The sequence below is a fragment of the Emiliania huxleyi genome (genome assembly GCF_000372725.1).
Source record: "Emiliania huxleyi CCMP1516 chromosome Unknown EMIHUscaffold_124, whole genome shotgun sequence".
NCBI lineage: Eukaryota > Haptophyta > Isochrysidales > Noelaerhabdaceae > Emiliania > Emiliania huxleyi.
In genome coordinates this window covers 275,737-288,630 of record NW_005201349.1, presented here as the reverse complement: position 1 = coordinate 288,630, position 12,894 = coordinate 275,737, and the positions used below count along the sequence as shown (strand labels likewise).

The following is a 12,894-nucleotide window of genomic DNA, read 5'->3' as shown; positions in this document are numbered from 1 at the left end:
ATGGAGAATGCAGATTGTAGATCCTAGCGCCCAGCCATCCGCCCCAGATGTGAGATCGAAGATTGAAAATGGAGGTCGTAGATTGCTGCCGGCGGCGACAGTGGCCAAGTAGAAGATTGGAGATTGGAGATGAGAGATGGTCAGTGTGAATGAATCCAAATTGCATCTCCTTGAAGGTTTGAGCCCCCCTCCTCCCCCGGGCCCCCGAATCGAGATTGGAGATTGGAGATTGGAGATGGAGATCGGAGATCTGATCCGGCCTAAGATGACGACGTTGGAGATTGGAGATTGAAGATGGAGATCGGAGATCTGACTGGATCCCCGGCCTAAGATGACGACGCTGTGGATTAGAGAATATTGGAGATGGGGAGATCGGAGCCCACCCACCCCCTAGTGGTGTTGATAGATGTTTTATAGATTTTTGTTTTTTCCTGTGGTCTGTGCGCGGACGGCCCGGGGAGCCTGCGGCGCCATTTTAATCTGCGCTCCTCTTTATGGCCTGCGGCGCCTGGCTTGAGCTTGGAAGTGTAAACGAGTCCGCCAGGGCGGTCTGCAAACGGAGCGCGCTGCGCGCGCGGTCTATGTACGCGGTCTATGTCGGCGAGCCTATTTGCCGAGTTGGCAGCGTGAACCATGATACCGCCCCCAGTTCGGCGTAGACCGCGCGCGCCGCGCAGCGCGCTTCGTGTTTGCAGACCGCCCTGGCGGACTCGTTTACACTTCCAAGCTCAAGCCAGGCGCCGCAGGCCATAAAGAGGAGCGCAGATTAAAATGGCGCCGCAGGCTCCCCGGGCCGTCCGCGCACAGACCTTTATCTAAAAACAAAACAAAAAAATCGATGAGACACCACTAGGGGCTGGGGGGCTCCGATCTCCATCTCTCCAGTACTCTCCAATCTCCAGCGTCGCTATATCTTAGGCCGGATCCAAAAGATCTCCGATCTCCATCTTCAATCTCCAATCTCCAACGTCGTCATCTTAGGCCGGATTCAGTCAGATCTCCGATCTCCATCTCCAATCTCCAATCTCCACTGTCGATTCGGGGGCCCGGGGGAGGAGGGGGGCTCAAACCTTCAAGGAGATGCGCTATGGACTCATTCACAATGCAAAAGGATCTCCACCCTCTTTTCGCGCCATTTTGCAATCTCCAGTCGGCCCACACGATCTCTAGGCGCCTTTGGCGCGAAGTCAGAATCTCCACCTCTGTCGCAAGATCTCAAGCGACTGCACGCACCAAACGCGAGATCTCAGACTCCTCTCGAGCATCTACACCGGAGAAGATTTGCCTCCACCAGTTCTTCAATCTACTGCAGCTCTTGGCAGGAGATTTGCCACTTAAGAGATCTCTAAAAGGCATCTACGATCTACAGTCCAAGGATCTTCCGATGTTGCGCAGAGATTTCCATGTATGAGTATAATAGTATGCACATGGGTAAAGTGGGTTGAGGCGGGCTAGTACTCTTCACCTCACAGCAGTGCAGCCCACTCCTCCTCGAACGCTGCAAGCTGCAGTGCCGCCTCGATGCTCAGGCCGGCCGCGGCGCACGCCTCGGCGTCCGCCACAGCGTCGCCGCTCGCGGCGTCCGCCGCCGCGAGCGCCCGCGCGCGGTCGGCCGCCCGGAACAAGCGGCGCACCGGGACGCCGTCGCGCCGCGCCGCCTCCTCCGCCGCCGCCGCTGCGGCGGCGGCCAGCTCGATCGCGTCGCCGCAGAGCGGGTTCGAAGGCGAGGCGCGCAGCGCGTCGGCCGATTCCTCGCCGCGCAACAGCGGCACCGCGATCGACGCGTCGAAGATGCCTGCCAACGCCGCAGCGCCGCCGCCGACGCATGTGGCCAGCACGACCAGCGTCGGCGCGCCCGGCTCATCGCCGTCGCCGTCGGGAGCGGCAACCGCGCCTCCCACTGCGGGCGCGTAGGGCGCGCGCGCAATCGCGTGGCCGACCGCCTAGAACGGAGTGTGTGCGAGGCGCATCACACGAAAACGGCGCACAGACCAGCACAGACCAACTCGCGTGGCTGGCCGCCTTGAGCGGCTCGCGCAGCAGCGAGCGCAGCGTGGCGGCGGCGAGCGGCGAGGCGGCGAGGAGCGCGTCGGCGTCGTCCACGACGAGGACAGCTCTCCGCTGCGCGCGCGCCTACAGGAAGGTTCAGAGAAGGTTCGGAGGGAAGGTTCTCAGGGAAGGTTCCGCGGGAAGGACAGCTCTCCGCTGCGCGCGCGCCTCCCGAAAAGCGTCGCCCAGCGCCGCGCTCAGCGCGCCGCCACCCCCCTCGTCGCCGCCACACCGCTCGACCAACTCGGCAAACGAGACGAACGATGCGGCCTCGGCCTCCCCCGCAGCGACCGCCTCGGCAGCGGCCCACGCCGCGAGCGCCGACGTGCCTGCGCCACGGGCCTCGCCCACCAGCAGTGCGGATCGGACGGCGGCGCCGGCCGTCGGGACGCAGAGGCGGCGCAACGCCCTCCTCGCGGGCGCGTGCGCGCGGCAGCCGACGCCGTGCCTCGCGTACCGCATCGCCAGCGCCTCGGACCGCTTCCCGAGGGCGGGCCGGACCTAGGCGTCACCTCGGGCGATGCATGAGTCAGCGATACGAGTCGAAACCATCCCGAGGGCGGGCCGCACCTCGCGCAGCGCACGCTCCAGGTCGCGCAAGTCCACCGTCGCGGGCGGCGCGGCGGCGTCGCTGGCCGCGTCCGCTGCGGCGCGGTCGAGGGCGAATGAGGCGGCGGAGCGGACGAGCCCCGCCAGCTCGGCGCCCGAAAAGTGCTCCGTCTTTGCGGAGAGAGAGGCGGCCGCGTCGCCGTCGGGCGGCGCGTCGATGGCGGCGGCGGCGGCGGCGGAGAGAGCGCCGTTCTGGCGCATCGCGCGCGTGTGGATGCGGAGGATGTCCCTCCTCCCTTCGGCGTCGGGCAGCTCCACCTTCAGCTGCACCTCGAGCCGGCCGGGCCGGAGGAGGGCCTCGTCGAGCAGCTCGGGCCTGTTTGTGAGGCCGACGACGAGGACGTTTCCCGCCTCGACGACGCCGTCCATCTTGGAGAGGAGCTGGTTCACCACAGAGTCGCGCACCCCGGACGCATCTCCACTCGCGGAGCCTCGCTTCTTGGCGATCGCGTCCATCTCATCGAGGATGATGACGTGCAACGCCGAAGCGTCGCCGGCCGCGTCCCACTCCGCCTCGGCCGGCGCGAAGAGCTCGCGGACCTTGGCCTCCGCCTCGCCCACAAACTTGTCGAGGATCTCGGGGCCGTTGACCACCTGCGGCTCGCGCGCGCCCAGCGACCGCGCCAGCTCGCGCGCAAGCAGTGTCTTGCCGCAGCCGGGAGGACCCGAGAGGAGGATGCCGCGCACGTGCGAGATGCCCAGCCGGCGCGCGGCAGCTGGGTCAGCGCGGGAAGCGAGCACCCGCCGCACGATCGCGTCGAGCTGCGCCTCGAGGCCGCCGACCGAGCCGGAGAGCGCGTCGCCGAGCGAGCCTGCGCCACTCGCCGCTGACACGGGCGGCGGCGGCGGCGGCGGCGGCGGCGCCTCGCGGTCGACAAAGATGGAGCGCGAGGCGGGCGAGAGGGGCGGCGGGTCGGATGGCAGCGCCTCGTCGCTTTCCGAGTGGAGGGGGTGTCGGAGGATCACCTGCGGACAGACAAGTCTTGGACGTGTCTCTGACGTGTCACCGGCGCATGTGCTGGACGTGTCCATCGCAGCGGAGGAGGAGGGCCTCGAGCAGGGCCGACGAGCCTCCCGCCGCCGCGTACTCCTGGACCGGCCCTCCGATCTGCAGCAGCGCGCCGCTCGTGGCCGCACCGAGCTTGCGCGGCGAGCCGACCAACTCTCCAGACGGCCGCAGCTTGGACACCGTCGCGGAGCCGACGAGCGGGCGGAGGAGAGAGAGCACGCCTGCAGACAGACAACGCTCGATTCAGCGGAGCACACGCCAAGCCTGCACCGAGCTCGTGCGTCGTCCGCTGCCGTCCGCGTGCCGCACCCGCACCGCACTGCCCTCGGCGCTGCCACCACTGAACAGGTGGAGCAGCAGGTCCCAGTCGTCGCCGCCAGCCACGCGCAGCGTCGCGGCCGCGCACTCGCCGCCCGCCTCCTCCCACAGCCGCGCCCACGCTCCGCCCTCCGATGTGGCCGCGCCCACCCGGTCCGCCGCCTGGCGCACCGCCGCGAGCAGCTCCTTGTCGCACCATGTGCCCTGCGGACCGGTGTGCGACGAGTGTTTCTTCTACGGGCTTGCAGTGGGGCACGGCGAGTGTGAGGCCAACGCGCCCACTCTGGCCGGCCCGAGCCGCTCGACTCACCGCCCTCACCCGTGGACTCGACCACCGCGCGCGTCGCCGCCGCGCACAGCGCATCAAGTACCGGAGGGCCGGCGCCGGAGGCGTCGGCCGCGTTTGGTGGGACTGAGAGCACGTTCGGCGAACTGTCTGAGGTGAACGGCGTCGGCGCCGCCGCGATTGGCAGTCCCGCGCGCGGGCCCAGTCCAGCAGCGTGGCGGAGGGACGGCGCCGTCCAGGCGGCGGCGAACAGCGGGCCGGCGGCGGCGAGGAGGAAGCGCGGTGCAGCCATCGGGTGCGAAATGCACTGGCAAACCCGGCTCGGTCGGCGAGTGGCGAGATGCCGCGGCAAACCCAGCTGGGTTCCGGCTCCTATGGTCCGACACATCTAAAGTGGAAGGGTGGGGTAGGGGAGAAGTCCTCTTGAGGGAAACATTGGACCGTCAGGCCCCGGGGACTGGCCAGCCCGACTAACACAACCTTCAGGAACACCATTTTGCGGTCCTGAGCGGCCGTCTCGGAGCAGAAGCTTCCCTGCCTCCTTAGCCATGTTGCGGTGCCCTCGCGCCATCTGGTCGACGCACTGCTCGCAAGTAAAGCGTCTTCACAGGTCGGCAGATACGCCTCACCTTCAAAAAGGTGGCTGCCTACCCCAAAGCCCAGCCCGGGGCATCGATTTCTCTTGACGATTTCACTTTAAAACGCTGGTGCAGATGGGGTTTTCTCTATAGAAGTCGGAGCCTTGCGTCGAAGGAGAGGCAGCGTGCGGCTCCGTGGACTCGGCCATCACCCGCGGGTGAGAGGGCGATAGGAAGCACTCCCGCCCTCTGAGGCGGCCGTCCGAGTCGGGGAGGCAAACACACAGCCATCCTCGCGGGTGTGGGCGGCCTTATCGAGGGCTCGACATCCAACCCAGCCATGAGTACGCACCCTAATCCGAATTGTGCGGAGCTCGGCTGGCGAACGCTTCGCGGGGAGATCCAACTGGGGCATACGCACTTTTATTTCAACTTCGGCTTTTATGCGCGGCCAATCCTTGCTTTCCCGACAGTAGGAATCGGCAACTGCACGGCCAAGAAGATCTACGTGTTACGGACCGAGGCAATCTGGCAAGATTGGCAGCAGATAAACGCCATGCTCGGAGGTGGGCGCGCTCCGGTGCCCAGTACGCACGAGAGAGACGGCCAACAGTCTTTTAGTCATGAGTACAACAGGACCGTGAGCGAGCGTGGTCTCGTAAACCTGTGCGCCGGTCTCGCAGCAGAAAGAGAGGTGTACACAGAGCTCATCCAGCAAGCGGCCAATCTGGGCCCATGGGAAAAGCAGCTAGAATTGATTGCGTTTTGGCAGCAATGTCTAAAGAAAACGGTCAAACTCTGAGACGAGATGGGATTTAGGGACGTGTGTCCCCGCCCTGCACGATCTTGGTGTGAGGGATCTTCAATCCGTGTCCCCTCACCCCTCGTGCAGCAATGTGCCGTGGCACGACTAGCTACTTAACGATGAAAATCTGTATTAGCCCGCTCCGGCTCCTCCAGCGCGCGAGCCCACGGCCGCTCGCGTACCATCTTCGCCACCGCAGCCATGCTGTGGCACGGTCCAAACCCAAGCCGCTCGAGGGCCATGCTGAGCGAGGTCGTGCCTGTGCGGCCGCAGCCCGCGCCAATGACCTCTGGAGCTCCTACCCCGGGTGCAGCCTTTCGGTTCGTGAAGGGTCGGTGCGAGTCGTGCTTTCCTCGATCCCCCGCCCTCCCCCGCCATCTCCGCCGCTTTGGCTCTCCAGCCTTACCACCATCGGGAGGCGGCGAGGCGAAATCAGACTCGGTCGAGAGACCCCAGATTGGCATCCATGCCTCTCTGGACAGGGTGGCCCGCCACAAGGACCCCAGGAATTGCGACTCGCCGCTTTCCTCCCGCTGTGATTCTGTGTGAGCTCTGTGTCTTGCCAACAACAAACCTAAAAAACCCAGACTTGCTGTTCCCTACAGCTATCTGCTCCAAATCCACAGAAAACGCGTGTTGGCGCGGTGATGCCCGTCACCATGTCCGGGACCTATGAAATGACGTCGCACGAGGGCCGCTGCGGACTGCTCAGGCAGGCGAGCTTCGCGCCGTGCGTGCACGGGCGCAGCTTCGGCTGTGACGCTGCGAGCGGCAGCATGTGGACCGCAAAGTGCCGAGGCACGTTCCGCTGTGCAGGGCGCACGGTGTTGTGCGGCTTCCCGCCAGGCGATCCAACCTACAATTGCTCGTGCAGGGATCGTGACGTGCAGCCGGCGACGCGGCACAGCCGAAACCGCAGTCGTGCTGCACTGCATTCGGCGCACGACGCTCGCGTGACGTCGCACGAGGGCCGCTGCGAACTCGCCAGGCAGGATAGCGTCGCGCCGTGCGTGCACGGTCGGTCCTTTGGCTGTACGGCGCGCAGCATGTGGACCGCAGCGTGCCGAGGCACGTTCAGGTGCGGGCCGAGCACGGTGGAGTGTGGATTCCCGCCAGGCGGGGCAAGCTACAACTGCTCGTGCACCCCGACATCGAGCAATCGGTTGATCGCGAAGGTGGCGTCCCGGTGCGCTTCGCGCGGTAGCGCGGCACCCGATGACTCGCTTGTGAGCTTGGGCGGTCGGTGGCTGATCTTCTCCACCCTCTTGGTCTGCCCCATCGAGAAGAACATGGCGACGTCTTGGCTCAAGCTCCTCCACGCCCAGCACGGCTGGCTGAAAGCGTCTGAGAGTCGCGGGCAGGGCGTATGGGCGATCGCAGCCTTCTCGTACCAAAGCCGGTTGCTTCCGATGTGGTCGGCGCTCGCGGACGACCAGCGTCGCGCCCTGATTGGCTGTCCGTTTGTGGAGTGGATCGTGACGATCCGCGATCCGAGGGAAAGGCTCCTGTCGGCCTATATCGACAAGTGCCTCCACTACAAAAACGAGGTGGAGACCGGCCGTCACTGCGTGGCGCACCCCTTGCATCACCCCAAGCGAAAGCCGCTGAAGGTGCCTCATCTCGAGCCGGGGCAGCCTTGGGGCACCGCCCCGCAGCAACGATACGGAAACATCAGCTTTGCCCACTTTGTCCGCGCGCTCACCCGGCGTCACGTCACGCGTCCGTCGTGCGACTACCACTTCTGCGAGCAGTCGTCGTTTTGCGGGCTCAGCGATGCGGCGTTCCGGTCGACGGTGAGGATCATTCGGTTGGAGCCTGGCTTCATGCCTGGCTTCGACGCGCGACTGCGCGATGATCTGCTTCGCCACGGATTCGACCCCGCGCATGTGGCAGCCTTTTCGGAGGGCGACGCGCAGCATAGGACGGATGCCGCGGGTTGGCTCGACTCGTACTACACCGCCGAGCTCTCCGCAAGAGTGTACAAGCTCTACCGGAACGACTACGTAACCTTCGGCCTCCCTGCGCCTCGTGGGGTGCGGTCCGCTCCCTAGCTGGTCGAGACAGCAGGTTTGGATCAGCAGATTTGAGTGGCTCGCGATTGCGATTAGTATCTACAACAAGTTGGACACAGCTTTGCGCGCGCCAAGGGTTTGCTACCACCTTAAAAAGTAGATAGTGCCGAGCTGGCCGTGACATCGTTTTTGGTAGTTTTTGGTGCTTTTTCCACCGCAATCCACAAAAACAACCGGGCAACCCTGTCTGCACGTCTCGCGCGCGCGTGAACAGGGCTCCAGGCCCCAAATTACGTGTGAGTGTTAGAGTTGTTTGGTATTGCTAAAAATCTCTCTCTCTCCGCAATCCACGTGACTCGTGAGACTTTTTGCAACTAGTCCCATTAAGACAAAAGAATACGCCGGGAATCCTCTGAGCAAAGATATGAGTTGGCGGAGGGCCCAACTTCAGAATCGTGCTTTTTGGGTTGGGTTGGGTTGTTGGCCCAGGTTGGGTTGTTCCGCGTGAGGTTGGGTCGTCGGCGCGAATGGTGAGGTCTCGACCGCCGCCGCTCACGCCAGCGGACGGCCACCATCGGTGTTTTTGGCTTCGCCACCGTCCAAGGCGTGCGCCATGCGCTCGCCGGCATCGAGCGAGCAACGTGATCGACCGAGCGGCTTGCTGTGTGGACGCCTTCTTCTGGCTCTCGTCGAGAGCGTTTTGCGTCCCGGCGGGTGGGAGAATATGTGTCGTCTGATGTGTCACTGTGTGCGTCACATCGGTCTTGATAACAAGCACGGTCGATCCGTCGAAGCGATACACTCGTTCCTATCACGCTGGAAGGCTTGCACGGAGCTCTGTGCCGGCACACAGAAGAGCCGTGCGGCAAGAGAAGAGCTCGATGGGGAGCGAGAACCGTCAGATTTTCAGGTGTAACCTGAAGTCCGTCGCGATGCACTCAATCCCTCCCGAGCGAAAGCCTGTGGCTCTCTCCTCTTCCATATATTGCGGATAAACTGCTCTTCCCGCATAGCTTGCAGAGTCAGAGGCGCAGAAAGGCTGCGAGTGCTCGACGAGTCTTGCGAGCTGCGCGGTCAAACCTGGGGGGAACTGACCGCATCAAGGCGGACTTCCGAAACCTGGGTGAGCACCTCTGACGGTTCTCGCTCCCCATCGAGCTCTTCTCTTGCCGCACGGCTCTTCTGTGTGCCGGCACAGAGCTCCGTGCAAGCCTTCCAGCGTGATAGGAACGAGTGTATCGCTTTGACGGATCGACCGTGCTTGTTATCCACATCGATGTGACGCACACAGTGACACTTCAGACGACACACATTCTCCCACCCGCCGGGACGCAAAACGCTCTCGACGAGAGCCAGAAGAAGGCGACCACACAGCAAGCCGCTCGGTCGATCACGTTGCTCGCTCGATGCCGGCGAGCGCATGGCGCACGCCTTGGACGGTGGCGAAGCCAAAACACCGATGGTGGCCGTCCGCTGGCGTGAGCGGCGGCGGTCGAGACCTCACCATTCGCGCCGACGACCCAACCTCACGCGGAACAACCCAACCCAACCACAACCCTACCCAACACGAAACAACCCAACTCAAAGCACGATTCTGAAGTTGGGCCCTCTAAGCGGCAAATGATCGGAGTGGGCGTCAGAAGAGTCGTCCTTGCGCTAGGTAGGTAGGTAGAAAGGTGAAGAACAGCCTAGGACTCGAGAGAGGAAGCAAAAAAGAATTCAATCCGGGGAAGACCATCGCGTGCCATTATCGCATGCTCGAAACCGCCGCGTTGTTTGCATCGGGCGATGGCCGACCCGGTGCTGGCTCTGCGGCAGGAGATTGACCGCTGTACGTTCGCTCTTGGCGTGGCCCTCGTCGCGAGTGTGGGCCACTTCAACCCGGCGTCGCTGATCTTCGCCGCCCTTCTGCTGCTGTCATCGAAAGAAGAACCCGCTTCACGCAAGGGGAAAACTCAGCACTGGGTGCTCCGTCCACGCACGACACGCTTCGTGTGGGCGGTCCTCGTGTGTGACCTACTCCTCCTGCCGAGCGTCGTCTTTTTGTTCGTTGCCTGCCGTGAGATGAAGTCGCTCCTCACGACATATGTTCCCGAGACGCGCGTCCAGTGCGGGTTCCCCCTCCCTGGGGGTAGGGGGAACCCTACCCACACTGGAGCCGAACCCTGGGGAGATTGCGATCTCGGAGCGTGTCACGCTTAGTTTGGGAGCGTGTCACGCTTAGTTTGGGAGCGTGTCACGCTTAGTTCTGATTGCAGTGTCACGCATGCAAGGACAGAGCCTCCTCTCTGCATGGGACTTTGGCCCCAGCGCGCCACCGCCATGGAGAGTGTCAGCGAATGCTGCTCGCCTCTGGAAGCGGCTCAGGCAGCGTGTTAACGTCCTGAGGCGGCTCAGGCAGATTAAGGCAACGAGTAAGGAACGAGTGAGGCGCACGGTTGACCTTTGGCGGGCAGAACAAAGGCGCATTGACATTGAGAGAGAGAACACCGCTATCCATCTCCAGCTGACAAGATCGTGGAGAATAGCAAGGAAGCTTGAAAAAAGGTTGGTGACTCTTACGAGGCAGCGGCCGTGGGATAAAGACGACCTAAGTGGCTGAGCGTGTCACGCTAAGTTCTAATGGCAGTGTCACGCATGGACCGCATGAACGCAGATGGGTCGCCTCGGGGCTTGATGAGATCGTTCTTGGCACAGAGGACGACCGCGAGTGCCTCGAGTACTTGTTGCACGGCCGCACCGGAGACTTGCCGCGGCGGTGGCCCAACGGAGTGATGGACGAGGGCCGACCCGCCGGCCTCTCGCTCGACGACTTTGTGGCGCACCCGCACTCGCGCCTCGCCGGCCTCTCCCCCGCCCACGTCGCGGCGCTCCGCCTCTACACGTGCAACTGCTTCCGGTCGCTCAACGGCCCGCTGCGGCGCCATGTCGACGGGATACCCTACCCCTTCCCCGTCACGCTTCTCCTCATCGCCGAGGCGCGCCTGCCCGCCGCAAAGCCTAATTCATCCACGCATTAGCCACCCATCCTCCTTCTCGCCAAGGCGATCCGCCTGCTGCGGGCCGTCGGCGCAGCGAGATCCGACGCAAACGAGCCGATGGACGTGTGGCGAGGCATGAAGGCACCGCACTCGCCCCCGAGGAACCCTAGCCCCGCCGCCTCGGCTCTCCCGCCTCTGCTCAGCCCCCCCCCCCCCCGCTCGAAGAATTTGGAGCTGACCGAAGGATTCGCAACCAAGGGCGGCACCGAGGTCGCGCCGATGTCGACAACGACTGACCTCCGCGTCGCGGTGTCGTACAGCGTCGGCTTCAGCCCCGCCGGCGCGAGCCGCGCGCTGCTCTTCAAGCTGCGCGCCGAGTCCTTCATGGACCGAGGCGCCGGCACATGCCGTGTGGCGTCCCTCTCGTGCTGGTCGGCTCGGCTCACCTCCGGCTCCCCTCGGGCTCCCCTCGACCTCCAGGCGCCGACCTCACTTTCCTCTCCTGCTTCCCCGGCGAGGCGGAGATGTGCTTCCCGCCCCTCACCTACCTCGCCCCGTCCGGGAGGCGCGAGGTCTTTGTCGTCGAGGGCGTCGAGTTCGAGGTCATCGAGGTGGAGCCAAAGTTTGGCAGCTAGCGCCCCTTTAGAGTGTGGTGAGGCCCGGGCCAGTAACACGAGCCGTGTGGTGGCTTGGGGCATGGGGGGAAGAGCGGTCGCGGCAGAAGCGGCGGCGCGGCAGCACACATAGCCTAACCATATAGCAGCAGCGCGGCGGCGGCAGCAGTGGTTCAGTGTGGCCGTGTGGCGGCGCCGCGCCTTTTGCGCGCGCCGCGGCGGGGCGTGATTACTGTACGTGTACGTACTTGAAAAAGAGAGAACAGAGAAACCCCCCCCGATGGGAGGACCCGAGGGACGCCTCCTATCCCGTCACCTTAGCAGGCTTAGCACAGCACACTATCAAAGTAATATCGAGCCAGCAGCCACACACTAAAGCCGTACGATCTACGTCACTAGACTCTGGAGATGATAGAAAGTTGATACACCGCTGCGCGCTGGCAGAAATAAAGAAGAGTCATACATTCACGGACGACGCAAGTGGACGGCGGCCACTCCCCCCCCTCCTTCCTTGTTCTCAGCCTCCTCGCCGCCGGCCGATCCGCCGGTCGGGCCGCGGGTCCTACGGCGGGGCGCATGCTGCATGTGGGGGAAACTCTCACAGGGCGGTGGGGGCAAGGGCGGCTGAGTGGACCTGCTGGTACCAAGGCCGGTTTAGCTCCTCCTCCTGCGCCGCGTGCTCGGCCAGCAGCGCCGCGTGCTCCTCGCGCAACGCCTAAATGGAGACGGAGACAGGGGAAATGACCCGCCGGGCCAGCGCCGGAGACGCAATCACACTGTTCGAGACGCCTCGTGGGCCGCGCGCGCCTCCGCCGCCTGCCGCACCTCCTCCTTGGCGGCGGCGAGCTCTGCCCGCAGCCCCGCCACCTGTTCATGGCCGCCCATCAGCTCATCACGGAGCGAGGCGTGGCGCTGCACGCAGCCCCGCCCACCTGAGAAGAGAAGTGCTCTCGAGCTCGTCTTCAGCCTGGGGCACTCACTGCTGCTGCGCGGCGGCGTCTGCTGAGGGCAGTCGGTCGGTGGGGCTCTCTCGGTGGCTCTCTCTCTCTCGGCGTGCGCTCGTCTCTCGCTCTCTCCGCGAGTGCATCCGCGAGTCGAGAGGGACGTGTTGTGACTGCAGCCTCTCGTGCGCCGCCACCTCCGCCGCCACTGCATCTTGCACCGCACGCAAAGCCTCGTGCCGCCCCTCGGCCCGCTCGGCCCGCCGCACCGCCATAGCCTGCGCACCGCTGGACGCGTCAAAACGGACGCGGCTACATCTCGCCATACCTCCACTAGACCTCGCCTCGTTGACGGCGGCCAGCTCCGCCTGCGCCACTCGCGCTTGGATCGACACCTCCGCCGCCGCCGCCGCCGCACGAGCCTCGCCCAGCTCCCTCGTCGCCGCTCCCAGACTCGCCGCCGCCGCACGCAGCTCAGCACGCAACAGCGCCGCCTCCGCCGCCGCTGCCTCCGCCGCCGCCTCCGCCGCCTCCACCGCGCCCGCCGCCGCCTCGCCCGCCGCCGCCGCCCCGCCTGCCGCCGCCACCGCGTCCGCCGTCGCCGCCTCAACGGCCGCCGCCGCCACCCCATATGCGGCCGCCACAGCGACCGCCGCCGATGACCGCAGCGCCGCTGACATCGCCTCAGCGAA

General features: G+C 64.7%; 4 protein-coding genes across 4 annotated transcripts in view; 1 reads left to right on the top strand and 3 right to left on the bottom strand.

Annotated features, from left to right (window-relative positions):
- Window positions 1-2,847: 2,847 nt before the first annotated feature.
- On the bottom strand, window positions 2,848-3,459 carry EMIHUDRAFT_44481 (hypothetical protein; the record flags this gene model as incomplete). The annotated part of the gene is made up of 1 exon (XM_005789910.1): window positions 2,848-3,459. A coding segment is annotated over one exon (612 nt), but the record flags the coding sequence as incomplete, so codon positions are not given.
- Window positions 3,460-5,767: 2,308 nt separating this feature from the next.
- EMIHUDRAFT_225420 (hypothetical protein) lies at window positions 5,768-6,118 on the bottom strand (the record flags this gene model as incomplete). Its single annotated transcript, XM_005789909.1, has 1 exon — window positions 5,768-6,118. The coding sequence occupies one exon, from the start codon at window positions 6,116-6,118 to the stop codon at window positions 5,768-5,770; it is 351 nt and encodes a 116-aa protein (XP_005789966.1).
- Window positions 6,119-10,288: 4,170 nt separating this feature from the next.
- Window positions 10,289-11,521, top strand: EMIHUDRAFT_454878 (hypothetical protein; the record flags this gene model as incomplete). The annotated part of the gene is made up of 7 exons (XM_005789908.1): window positions 10,289-10,294; window positions 10,366-10,593; window positions 10,711-10,788; window positions 10,873-11,056; window positions 11,128-11,371; window positions 11,408-11,452; window positions 11,473-11,521. 5 exons carry the CDS (start codon window positions 10,289-10,291, stop codon window positions 11,280-11,282), a joined length of 651 nt encoding a protein of 216 aa, XP_005789965.1. The 3' UTR covers window positions 11,283-11,371; window positions 11,408-11,452; window positions 11,473-11,521.
- A 55-nt stretch (window positions 11,522-11,576) lies between these two features.
- Window positions 11,577-12,894, bottom strand: part of EMIHUDRAFT_454877 (Hypothetical protein) — a gene marked incomplete at its 5' end in the record, with an annotated part of 2,847 nt that continues 1,529 nt past the window's right edge. The window contains 4 exons of the mRNA XM_005789907.1: window positions 11,577-11,823; window positions 11,896-11,976; window positions 12,039-12,128; window positions 12,400-12,480. Coding sequence (XP_005789964.1) covers window positions 11,779-11,823; window positions 11,896-11,976; window positions 12,039-12,128; window positions 12,400-12,480 — 297 coding nt within the window. The 3' untranslated portion in view covers window positions 11,577-11,778. The remainder of the gene's footprint in view (window positions 11,824-11,895; window positions 11,977-12,038; window positions 12,129-12,399; window positions 12,481-12,894) is intronic.